This window comes from Bremia lactucae, linkage group LG4 (genome assembly GCF_004359215.1).
Source record: "Bremia lactucae strain SF5 linkage group LG4, whole genome shotgun sequence".
Taxonomy (NCBI): domain Eukaryota; phylum Oomycota; class Peronosporomycetes; order Peronosporales; family Peronosporaceae; genus Bremia; species Bremia lactucae.
Genome location: NC_090613.1, coordinates 5,189,052 through 5,202,475, shown reverse-complemented (window position 1 = coordinate 5,202,475; position 13,424 = coordinate 5,189,052). Strand labels below are relative to the sequence as shown.

General features: G+C 47.5%; 2 protein-coding genes across 2 annotated transcripts in view; both read right to left on the bottom strand.

Annotated features, from left to right (window-relative positions):
* Positions 1 to 5,078, bottom strand: part of CCR75_000441 (uncharacterized protein) — a gene marked incomplete at both ends in the record, with an annotated part of 6,542 nt that extends 1,464 nt beyond the window's left edge. Inside the window, one exon of the mRNA XM_067958549.1 lies at positions 1,223 to 5,078. Within this exon, the coding sequence (XP_067816300.1) occupies positions 1,223 to 5,078 (3,856 nt within the window). The remainder of the gene's footprint in view (positions 1 to 1,222) is intronic.
* Positions 5,079 to 12,756: 7,678 nt separating this feature from the next.
* CCR75_000440 (uncharacterized protein) lies at positions 12,757 to 13,404 on the bottom strand (the record flags this gene model as incomplete). The annotated part of the gene is made up of 1 exon (XM_067958548.1): positions 12,757 to 13,404. The coding sequence occupies one exon, from the start codon at positions 13,402 to 13,404 to the stop codon at positions 12,757 to 12,759; it is 648 nt and encodes a 215-aa protein (XP_067816301.1).
* Between the last annotated feature and the right edge of the window lie 20 nt (positions 13,405 to 13,424).

Below are 13,424 nucleotides of genomic sequence, written 5' to 3'. Positions count from 1 at the left end.
CGATTCCGGAGCACATTAAGGTGCCCACGTTTATGAACGGACTACGGCATGACCCATCGCGACAGGCTCTTTTCAGAAAGGTGCCGTCGACGATGGAAGAGGCAATCTAAATTGCCTTGGTTGAGGAGCAATCCTACAACAGTGCCCCGGCGACAGCTTGGTATAAGCCGTCGGCCGAGAGGTCAGATGTACTGCTTCAGTACAAGTCCACTTCGCACTGCTTCAGTTGCGAGTGGTGCCTTACGTCACTTCACGTACACCAGTACGTGCAGAGGAAAACTTCTCTTTAAGACAACTACATTATAGAGGGTTAAATGGAATGTGTATTTATAATTAAGTTTCTCTTCTTTCTATCTGTTAATGCTAACTTAATTATGAACTAATACTAAACATGCAATTGAAATCTTATCTTACTATCTATCTCTCTTTGTTTACGTTTACAGCTGATTAGTCTGCGGGATAAATAGATATAATGGCCTATACCTATTTATGGATAAGATTTCTGAACATTACTTTTAAAGTTATATTCTCCAAATATTATCTACCTTTTAGATAATATATTAATCAACAGCCTTTAAATGTTAATTTCATGTAACGATACACCCCGTTACAGACAACGTCCAATTGACGACCCTTCGACTTTCGCTGATCAAATCCATACAGCGGTAGTCTAAAATTGCTTTACCGCCAAAGGTTGGTGGATTTATCTCGACGTACAATGGCTGCATTTTGAAGATCTTGCACATGCTATTTCATATCGTCGAAAGCTGAAGCCTCCACAAATCGAAGACACCTTTTGAATTTCCAATGAATAAATTTACAAAAAATGGTCGCGTTAATAAACCAGTTATCGCAAGATACTGAACCGATGTGCCAATCCTTATAAATCTGACAAATTTTAGGCAATTGCATTTTCGTTCCAAAACCACCATCAAGTATACAAGTCTTTTCTCTTAACATATCACTCGAACACATCCAAATTTTGCCTAAAAGTTTACCCGCTGCAGCAGGCGCCTTTCCCTGCGCAGTCAGAGGCGTCACCTTTACTTTAGCTTAAATACGTCACTTGAGCCGAAAAAAAAGGGTTGTCATCCGAGCAGTTGACAGAATCAGATCATGGAGACAGATCAATTGTGACATCATTGTCATGACTAGCTATGTCAATTGAGCTGCTGCTTGGTCTGAATGTCGCTCTGGTCATCATTGTCCCCATCTTGTCTACATTGCGGCTCTTGGGTCTGCCATCGCTGCACGAGATTGTGAACGTCCTTCATGAGAACGATATGACCCGGTGATTGCTCTTTCAAAAATTCAAACACGCGACGACGGGTACCACCAGCTCGCCACATCTGCTCGGCCTGTTGAAGTATTGCTGGGTCACGCACTCGTCGGACTTCGGAATACTGTTGATACATGGCTTCTGACAACTTGTGGTTGTGTTCGGTCACGTGCTTGGTCACGACTACACTCCAGTCGCTCGACCCGTCCGTGCGCTGAAGCGTAGCACAGACCTTAGCAGGGCATTCCGTAGCGCGTACACTGTGACTCACACGCTGGCCACTTCCACGACTACGGCGCTTCCAGCCGTGCGTGCAGAGAAAAGTTTTTGAGTACCATTCGTACTGCTCGGGTACCAAGTGCGCTCGAGAAATTCCGTGTGCACCATCGTGCTGCTCCGTGTCAGTTGCGTTATCTTTTCCTTCTTCGCGCACCAAAAGGCCTCGACTTGCAGCCAATTGACGGAGACGAACGTTGCGCGAGCGCACAGAGTACGTCGTGCGTACGCGGTACAGCTGAAAAGTTGCCGCCGAGTACTCGTCTAAATATTTATGAAATGTTTCCCAGCTTGGATACCGCCGCATGATCCGAGGCACACGCCACATCATCGCCCCACTTTCCGTCGTCATCTTTTCAATTTCAGAATTCGACGATGGCTTCCAAAATCCCTCGATCTCATCAGCATAGAGTAATGTCCTATTATCTGCTTCAAGACTCAAATCCGTTGAAGACAGTGGCTCAATAGCAGGGACAATCGAGATGCAATTACCACCTGGAATCCAGCAACATGTACATTGCGCTATGCGGGCGTCAGTTGAAGCCACGTTGCCTTGCGTTTCACCCGACGCTCCATGAATCCGACACGGCACAGAAGCGACATTTGTGCCATTTGAAAGGACTGCACCTGACAAAGCCAGCCCTGCATTTTTGAGAAGCACAACATTTGGTGGAGTAAAGCTTGGCTTGGCAACAGGTGCCAACAAAGCGACATTTTGATCCGTTTGAGCGGCTTGTATGACTTTATATCCAGTAGCAGCGTCGGTAGATGCTGCCACTGTGCATTGTTTGTGCTCGAATTGGTACTGCACTTTTGGCTGCTGGACATGAGCTTGACTGGGTAGGCAGAAGATAGAAGGGCTGTACGGAACAAGCACAACTGATGAAACATTTTGCGATGGATTGGACGCAGAAAGTGCCACTGCATTCGTTTCAATGCTACCAGATTGACTACTTCTCGACGTTGCAAAAAGTTGTAAGTGGCTCACAGTCTCCGTTTGCCCTGCCTCAAATTGCATCGGTAGCACAGACGAATGAGAAAGCAGTTGAATGCCATGCAAGTGATATTCCGGGCTTATCCCACCTGAGTCTGGAAATTTGTCTCGCGAATCCACACTGCTACTAGTTGATGTATCAATTGCGAGTAACTCCGGGTCATAAATTCGACGGTTTTCACAATAGTACTGGTATAGTTCCCGCGACAAATTGTGATTATGATCCACGACGTGTTTCGTCACCACTACGCGCCAGCAACGATCTGAAGTCGTGTTTTCGCTCTCAATTAAAGGACTACTGTTTACTTGTCGTTTCGAACACTTGTGGTATTGCACCGTCGCGCAGATCTTTACGGGACATGAGGTGGAGCGCACACCATGAGCGTTACGCTTGCCCGAGCCTCGATGCCGCTCTTTCCAGCCATGTGTGCACGTTAAAGTCTTGGAGTACCATCTCCAACTTTCTGGAATCTTGCGTGCCGCAGTTACTTCACTAAGCTCGGTCTCCGAATCACTAACGTTGCCATTGTTGTCAAAGTTTTTATCATCTCTACATTTCATTTGCGCAATCTTCTGATTTCTTCCCTGCACTGAACTTGTCGTTCTGGTGCGATAGAGCTGATACGTTGCGTCTGAGTAGCTTTTAAGGCTCGCATGAAAAGCATCCCAAGATTTAAACACGGATTGAAGCCTGGGAACTCGTACTACAATTTCTCGCTGGTTTGAAGTCGCCATTTGTATGTCATCGACACTTGATGGTGTCGTGATCGGATGCAATTTCAACAATATTGAATTATCATTACTTGAAGTCTGCAAAATTGAATCGGTATGAAGCGATCGCGCAGGCGAAAGCACGTCAGCTATTCCACCAATACGATATGTCTTTGCGACATTATCATTGACGTGACCGCCTAATTCGTGATTATGCTCCGGTACTTGACGATTAATGACGACTTGCCACATTCCGTCAACATTTCGCTCTAATCGAGCAAGCATCATCGCTGGGCAAGGCCCACTTCCATGCTCACCACTTTTAAGCGCTTTACCCCGCACTCGGCGCTTCCATCCGTAGGTGCAAATGAGCAATTTCGAAAACCATTTGAACTCGTCTGGAAACAGGCGTGAAGTTGGTGCAGCTGTGGCGTAGCTTGCGTAACTAGCGACGCCATGGTCTTCGCTTCTTGTTTTAGCGGCTAACGATGCGAGAATCCTGGCATTCCGGGCAGCTACCGATACGGTAGATCGAGTACGAAATATTTGCGCCGTATCAAACGCGTACTGCGCAACGTAGTCATGAAATGCAGTCCAACAGGCGTGTACCTTAATTGATACGCGAGGAACGCAATAACCCCCTCCGTCCATCGCTGTAGAAGGGACCGTACCTGGTGTCAATATAAGCGTTCCCATAGGTGGCATTGGGGTTGATTCATTCGCGCGCGCAAAGTAACCATTGCTGGCTTCTAAATGCGGCACCAAATGCTTATTAGTACGATCTTCGATGTAGTTCTGAGTCGATGATGAGTCCAACATCCGAAAAACTATTGACGAAGCTTGGTGGTGCTGGCTCTGGTCTTCGCTCGACGAATAAATAGCATGAAGCCCGGATCGATGACTTGCGTGATCATTTGCCATGGAACATTTCGCGTTCCTAACGTCGACAGACGATGGTGCGGCTCCAATTGTATCGCCAGATACAGCGAGCAAGTCAGTATCATAGATACGCCGGTTCTCTGTATAGTACATAAACAATTCTTTCGACAACTGATGGTTATGCGTGCGAACATGTTTCGTCACGACCACCTTCCAATTGGTGGGATCGTGCCCTCGGTGCTGCAAAGTAACGCACATTTTTGCAGAACAGCTTGTCGACCGTACGACTCCCGACCCACGCTTTCCAATGCCACGATGACGCTCTTTCCAACCGTGTGTACATTTAAGTGACTTGGAGTACCACTGATAATGCTCCGGGATCAAAATTTTGTCCACCATTTGACTCGATTTATTGCCTCGAAATTTTCCGAGCTCCGTGATTTCAGTTCGTAAATCTCCTTTTCGAACATTTTCTATAATTTTTAGATTGCGGCGCTTAACCGAAGTAGTGGAACGAATGACATAAAGCTGGAACGTTAAGTGTCCGTAAGCTTTAAGCGCTTCGTCAAATGCCTCCCAAGAATCATGAATCGCTTCAAACTCCGGCGCGGCTACTATAAATTCCCTCAACGAAGCCGCATTGGTCATAATGCCACTCGGCTGGTGAAGTTGTCCTGCTGCACTTACCTTCTCCGTCTCAATTGTGTCCGTTCCAGATGGAATGGCCGCAGCAGCGTTTAATGTTGCATTTTTTTCGACTGTTGGCATATCGCTATCGGTAGCAGTAATGACAGTATTCGTTAATGTACCGGTGCAGGTAATTCCTTCTGTAGGTTCGGCATCGAGCTGTAGAAATCGGTCAATCGTCTCACTGCAGCCACGCTTGGCTGAGCGTGCGTCGTGAATTAATGACGACGAGCGCCCTCTCTTTAATGCCATCAGAGGCCGTACTATTGGGAAGCGCAATGGGTCAGTGTACCACGAACATGTTAAAAAGGTGGTGACCTACTTTCAACGAAGCGAATCGGTGCCAGAGTTTGGGAGAAGTGTTTCCCAGTTGTGCGACTTGTGAGGTTGTGTGACGTTTGAGCGCTGGAACCACAAAAATTTCAGCAGTGTGGGAAATTTGACTTTACAATATCTATTAAGCCAATGATTCATAATTTTTCTGTAAAATTTACAGAAAAAGCGATTAAATAACTTTCTTGTGAAAAAATAAAACCTTTGGTATTGCATACACCAACCATTTTACATAGACTATATTTGAGAGACCTTAGCGATCAATCTAGAATGTTTCCCTCGTAACAGGAAAAAGACCAGTCATAGTCTGCTGAAATTTGCCGCTTCGTCGTGTTCCGGGGTTTCAATTCGGTTTTTGACCGTTAAGGTGGTGTTGCATACACCGGAGACTAATTGATTTTTTTAGTCTATCACCCTTTTGTCACTTAAGGAGGCATGTAACGGGTAAGTCCGTTACATATTTCTTTATACCTGTAACGGGCTAACGTTACCCTAATGTTACACAGTCCTCGTTAAGTACACTTGGTGTACTTAAGGGGATGGTCAATTACTCACACGCAAGCGGGCGAAATTAATTCGTTGCGACTGCTGTTTCATCGCATCGAAAATGCGGATGAATGCGGCGCAAGAATTCCGTCTCGTATTGGTCGGGCGTTTCATTTGAACGTAACAGGACCGGGATGGGAAAAATACGCTCAAGCGATTTCCCTGAGCCATCCATGATTTAAAGACGCCATAATAATTATGTGCGTCTACAAGAGCGCGCTTTAGGAGCGACGCTCTTGGCCCGTTTAAACGAGGCCATTTAGATGGAGGGGCATCAATGATATGCCACCCGTCACATTGCCACGTTCTAAACGACTGGCTTGTGACACCGACTGAGCACGTTCACGTGTCGTCGGTGGAGCTTAAGGCTCCGAATTCTCTATGTCAGAATCATTATGGATTATTGTCTGAGCATAAGGCGTTGTGGTTACCAACGGAGAAGCGACTGCGCCTTTATGGGCAGCGCTCTCATTAATGGTCGCTGCGCTATCTAGCGTAGACGACGAGACAGCATTTGCTAAGAGTCTGTGACTCAAGCTTGATTGTCATTAGACAAACGAAAGAAAACCACAACCGAGCAGTTAGCTGTTTAGATTCCAACCTCAACGAGTAAATGAAGCGAATGTTGTCACTCGGTGTCAACAGCCTGATAGGGAGGGTGTAATGGGGCACACATCGGTTGCAGAATCGTTCTTGTGGTACATTTACATTTTGGGTAAAATACACTTTTATCTAATTTCAAAATAGTTAGTTACTTAAATCCCATTTATTATGGGTAACAAATGTGGTCCTCCCCCAACACACTAAGTACTCTAGTAAAGTGTCGTCACGGGAGCGGTATTCCGGCTCCTCGTGCGCACTTACTAAGTAGAAAGTAGTTTTCAGACTGATTTATATTTAATCGCAATAAATATACACACTATTTTTACCAATCAAAAATGTCATCTCTGTAGATAACACTAATATGTATTGCGAGCGTATCTTTCTAGATACCTCGCGTAACGGATAACGCTAGCCGTCATCACGGACAACGCTAGCGTCATCTTCCTAATGTGAATGCATCTATGTGAAACACATACACAAGGGTTGGTCACAAATGTGAGCCACACCCGAGTGGTGGGTCTCATTAGTTTATTTAAGCAATTGACCATCCCTAAAGTACATCAAGTGCACTTAACGAGAATTGTGTAACATAAGGGCAACTTTAGCCCGTTACACCACCACCCCTTAAAGAACAAATTTACATTTGAATTCGTCAAAGAGGAAGGAGGAATTGCGAGCTGCTTAACGCGCCGCTAATTCTCTCATTCACTCTAGCGACCTGTGTTTTCATACACGGCGCCAAAGATGCCACCTAAAAGGGGCCACGATGGTAAGTCGTCTGCGAAGACGCCCACTCAACCTCACACTAAGCGCACGCGCCGCGTTAACACGCTGGCAGCGTCCAATGCCTTAGTCGAAATGCCGACAGTTACTGCTGCTTTCGCGTTAACGGGGCTTAAGGATTCATCCTACCTAAACAGTTAGGATGTTGATCCGTCGCTCATTGTCGACTACAATGAGTCGACACCGTTGCCGTCACCTCATAGTAGTGATGCGGACAACGAGCTCATGAGGAATGATGATGGCGCATTATTGCCCATCCAAACTTCTATCATGGCTCACAACATGGAGACAACAACATTTACGCCTTCTTCGACGATGAGGGAATGGTGGAGTTTGAAAGTCACTCTCCATCAGAGGAGGAGGAGAAAGAGCGTCGTTCTTTCACGCCTTCTCCTCCAGATGAACGTCGGAGGGGCCCCGAATCCGTTCTATGAACTTGGTGCCGCTGATGTCTTAACTGCATTGAGCAGGACACGGGACCCTGAGTCCAACATCATTTCGAATTCGCTCGATGAAGAGCAAGAGCAGCCAATCTTCATAGAAGAAAAAGCTCGTCGTCGAGCTGCCGAGATAGCGAACGCTAAAGCTCATAGCGAATATAGATTCACTCCGCTTAGTGCGAACGAGCGTCTCAAAGAGATAGCGGGTCACAGTTTGGCCATCTAGATCTCCGGAGACGTAGCGAGAACGCCGGAGGGGATCGCTACTCGCGACGCTCTTCATGAGCGATACCTTACGCCAAAGGTAGTGACGCGAAGTCAGTATCTGACGCGTTTACGTGATCAAGACCGTGGGGCTTCAGTGGCCTCCATGAGGGAAATTCCGATTGTTTTATTTCCGAAATAAACAAGAAGTGAAAACGAAGTCTCATTTGAGAACTGGGTTCACCGGACCCGCCGCCTTTGTAATATTTGGAGCTTCGCTTCGATTTCGCCAAGTTTAAGGCCAAAGGCCGGTTACGTTCGGCATTATGCCAGAAGACGACGAAATGTCCAGCCGATATTCAGTGCTTCGGTTGACCGTACAACCATGGATACAAGCCGCATTGACGCTATAAATCCACATAAAATCACGTCTATGGTGGGAAGCGTCGTTCGACGTGAGTTGACCCTGAGCTTGGCGCTCAAAAACGTCAACGGCGTACGGCAATCTTGCCGAAGAGGTACCTCATACTCCCAAGAGTTTTCAGAAGAGAGGCACCCTAGCCACTTCACCAGATACTGGTATTGGCCCTTACGACGACGTCGCTTTTTCTCCACGTGAACCTGAAGGTTCCCCCGCGCATCAAGCAGCGCGGGAGGGGTCTGAAATCTCGGCGGAGGCATTTGATGCTCACGAGGTGCAACTTCTTCGTGAGGTTCTTGCTCGGGTTGAGAGCTCCTTTGAGGCGGTATAGAACCGTCTTTCGATGCTGGCACGTCAGCAACCTCGTTTAGAAGGCCAGCTGGATATCCTGATGAGGATGCAGCAACCTGTGGCACGACCGCCTCTCTTGGCGCAAGCGCCTTTTTAGTCCACGTCGATGTGGCTTAAGCAAGCCAACTTAAAACACTGGGTGTGTACGCAGCTTGCTAGGATGGTTTAGCGTGAAAGCTAGGCCCTTCCTGGCCACGACCGTAAATGGTCCAATAAAGCGCGGGCGCAATTTGGTCTTGAAGACCGCGAAAACCAAGTTAGCAGGTAGTTTTTAGCGTTTAATAAAACTCAATCTTCGACAGTATAAAAATTAATACAGCTTTTGCCTTTGGCATCTGCTTGTTCTTTTTGTTTATCATCGTATCCTTTACATGTCTAAATCGCGTCGCGAGAAACTGGCTTACTTGTTTCCGAACGGTAACAGGGCTGATATCAACAAGCCTATCGGCTAATTCTCTACCACCAAGCCCTGAGCCACGCAGTGGATTCTTTAACGGAACGCGTGGGTGGATGAGACCGTTGACTGTTGGTTTGTGGCTGGCAGAGAAGATTGCAGAGTGAGTATATTATCCATGGTTAGTTCAATGTCTTCCTAACTAACCTTGAGATATTTCCATCTTCTCAACAGGCGCCCCCAGAGCTGGTTTATGTCATTCGTGCTGGCGACTCTCCCGAGGAGTCGCGACACTTCAAACTTCAACTGTGTTTCCAACACTCCTCCCGGCTCACTGGGAGAGCACCAGCCCAATGGCTTCACACAGCTCCAGGATTCGAGGTGCTGGCAAAGCTTTAGCTAGCAGATCTGCTACCATAGCCTTGGTCTCAGGAAACTCGGTCTTGATCTTGCCTTTCAATGCGTAGTCGCGCAGAAACTTCATCTTGATCTCAACATGTTTGCTATTAGATGATGCCGCCTCGTTATCAATCTGTTGTATAGCCGCTTGATTGTCAATCTTCAGCACAACTGGAGTCTTGACCTCAACACCAATTTCCATCACTAGTTCCTTGACCCCAAGCACTTCCACACCGCCTACTGCGGCGGATACAAACTCGGCCTCAGCAGTCGATAGTGCAACGGCAGTCTGTTTCTTACAGTGCCATCCTGCAACCATCTTATTTACGAATTCGATGCCGGCGCTTATTGATTTTCGGTCTTTGTCGTCGCCTGCATAGTCTGCATCCGTATACGATACAAGTCGTAACGGTAGAGGCGGTCTGTCATCAGGCTTGACGTGTAGTACAGTTGCACGAGTGCCGCGTACATACCGCACTACTCGTTGAGCCAATTTCCAACTCGCCGAGTGTCGGCTCGTGACAGCTTCTGGTGACCTTATGTACCGCAAAGGCAATATCCGGCCTCGTACAGCGGGCCAACCAAAGCAAGCTGCCGGCCAGTGATTGGAACTCCGTTACAGTTGGCCTTTTGGGTATAGTTGTGCACTTTTTGAGCAGCGGTACTAAGTCTTTGGGGGTATGGGGATCATTGATCCCGATTGGAGTTCGCACGGCATTTAATTTCCGAAATCGTGCTTGTCTAACATCTCAATGATCGTTTGCTCTTGGTCGATCTTGACGCTGCCGTCTCCACACATCTGAAAACGCATACCGAGGAACTATGAAAGCACCCCTAGGTTCTTTAGTTGCAGGACGTCCAGTTGGTGAAGAACTCGTCCAACAACGTCGACGTGGTAGCTGTGACAATTAAGTCTCCACGTACACGCCAACCAGCACGGTGTCTTGGCCTTGTATCTTTTAGAACACACATGAATCCGCAATACATTGTTCAAAACCCAGCCCGATAAGTGTTGAGGCTAGTAATTCGTTCCACAGCCTGCTAGATTGCTTTAGGCCGTAGATACTGCGCTCGAGTTCTAGCGCCAGCTCGTTGTAATTGACGAAAATCAAGATGGCGACGAAAACGTCTGTGCGCGTGGGCCCGAATTTGTTGTTGAAAGACCTATGCTTGAGCTGCTGGGAACCCGTTCGTTCTCTGCAAAAATTACCGCTGACCGAATAAAACCCAGCTGGGAGAGCATATTGGGGTTATTACGCGGATAGCCTCAAAGATGTTTTTATCGATGACTTGGGAGCTCAAGACGTCATTGTGGTGTGGCGTGCTCCTCTCAGAGGCATTGTTGATGTGCTGCTGAGTTGTTTTGGGGGGATTGGGGGGAGAGGCCTTTCTCCTCCAAAAAAGCGAAATAATTAATTTTCTTATGGAGAATTGAAGCAAGATATTGTATCCCTCTTCAACCGATGCCTTGATGTACGCGCTTGGCACGTCTCCATTTCTAGCCGGTACTTTCCATATAATCGAGAATATAACAATGATTCGGATACTGCTCATCGTGATCACTGTTGAATAGGTTAGGATGTAGCTCTCACTCTTGACCTGGCGGTCGCCTCGGCCAACAAGTCTTGCCTTCATCTTGTCGTAGTCGCCGTTTACAAGTCGCTTGGTTTTGTAAACCCACTTCGTCGGCAGCGGGTTGGCGCCTACCGGCCTGATCACGAGCTTTCAGGTGTGATTTTTCTCCAAGGATTGGAGCTCCTCCTGTTCGGCTATCGCCCATAGCTCGTTGTTGGAGCTGCGGCGAGCCTGACCGAAATTTAGCGGACCTGGTTCGTCCACGGGTCGTCGACCCTTCACGTTGCTGACGACAACTGCATAAGCCATCAATTCTGCTGGCTTCGTGTGACTAGTCGAAACACTTTCCTTCGTCTTGTTTACTGGGTTGGATGGCTTGGATGGCCTGGTTTTCTTACCGGCTTGTTCCAAGACTAGATCACCGTCAGGCTCAGCCTTGCGTCGAGACTTCTGCTTCACTCGCGTTGATCGACGGACTGCATTTCTGCTAGATGTAGCCGCTACTTTCTTCGTCGTCGAAAATTTCTGGACAATGTTGTTTCGCGAGTTCGTTAGTTCCTCCTCCGTTTTCGCCGCGTCTTGGCGCGCAGTGCGGGCATATGACAACGCGATATCTTCGAGCTCATCATTGTCCATGTCTCTAAGTGCGTCTTGCACCAATTTGTTGTTCGTGTCGTCGAGTGTCTCGATGGCCGTTACGTGGCGCGTCGTAACGCGTAACAGAACCTTGTAACCCTTAGTTTCCTCGTTTTTTTCAAAGATGTAGCCATCTACCGTGTGTGTTACAAGAGTACGGTTCTTCGGATCGCGCCAAACCTGGCATGGAGAACCAAAAACGACGACATCTCGTAAACTGGGAGTTTTTCCAGTGAGTAACTTGAGTGGAAAGGCTCGGTTCAGGTTAGCACGGGTAGGACTTTTGTTGAGAATATATGTTGCATACTCTGCGGCATCGCTCCAGTAGCTAAGTGGTACGTCCGAGCCAAATAACATGCACCGAACCATGTTACTAATTATGCGGTTCATACGCTCGGCTTTTTCGTTGGACTGTGGGGTTTTAGCCTCGGTTGTCTGGCGTCTGATTCCAGAATTCTTGCAGAACAAATCCACAGACAGACTCGGTGACGTATTCACCACCACCGTCGGTCCTTAAAACACGAACCTTGCAATTGAAATCGGCTTCGAACCATGCAACGAAATGCAAAAACTTGGTGGCAGCCTTGTTCTTGCGTGTAGCCGCAAAAACTTGAACATATGTGGTCTTGTAGTCAATAAATGTGACCAGGTATCGATTACCGCGCTTGTCTTCAGATGAAATAGGGCCCTTTAGGTCGCTGCATGTGACTCCTCCAATCCTGTCAATTGGAGAATTTTCACCGGAATCCTTTTTGGGCTGCTCGGTTCGGGTGCCCTTGCCTGTCGAGCATGTGACACATTTGGGACGGTCGTAATTCGTGATTTTGATGCCAGAGCTTGGATCTTTTGCAATGCGCTCTATGGAATCGTAGGACAAGTGTCCTAGCCGCTGGTGAAACTGTACCAGTGTACCCATGTGCGGCGTTGACAAGTCACTGGATTTAGCGACCGCCGATAGTACTATATCAACAAGGCTCTTGCTCTTCATGTTCTTCCTTAGGTAATCGACTGTCTTCACGATGCACACGTCATTAACTATTTTGAAGCCGAACACAGTTTGGCTGCCTTGTATGATCTTGCCACCGTTATCATCATCGACCAATCGACAGCCTCTCTTCTTGAGCTGACCATACGAAATCAGTCTTAAATCCTTGGAGAGCGACGGAGCGAAGTAGACGTCGGAAAGGGTGACTTCATGGATATCGTCATCAATGCGTGACATAGAAGTTACACTGCCGACTTTGGTCACGTGCAACGTTGCGTCGTTTGGCAGAGTAAGTTCATCTGCACAAGGCACTGCATCATGAAGTAAAGTTTCATCTCCAAAAAGATGACGGCTTGCCCCGGAGTCCATGACCCAGCAAGGTTGACATCAGAAATCACTGGATGCACAAAGTGTTTGCGCCTGAGAAATTGGGCTGACGGCCAAAGCAAAACGTCGATTGTTGCCCTTAGTATCGCTAGGTGTGTCAGCATGCTCACTTCTCTTGACGTCACTGGACAGTCATATTGAGTATGACCGACTGCTCCATAATTAAAACATTGATGGTTCTCTCCAATCGCTGCGACAACATCGCGTCCCATCTTCTTGGCGTTTCTCCGTTCGTCTTCGACCTCTTGTGCCCATGCTATTAACTCTTGCGAGTGTGCAATGTAGTCCAAACGATTTGAGTTAAATAGGATCATAAGCATGTGGTTTAAGTGTGGTGCGGCGTATTTGACGATGTTATCCACAATAAGCCGTTCGCTTGAGTCGCTTACTCGAGCCAGATGCATCAGGTACAGCATATGTTGTGGCCACGCTCTTGATGTTAGTTTTGCTTCCGTAAACAACGCGGATGCTTGCTCATGGGTAACCACGACGCGGAAAGCCTTGTACAACTCGTCGAGCATGTACGTCAGTTGAGGGTTTA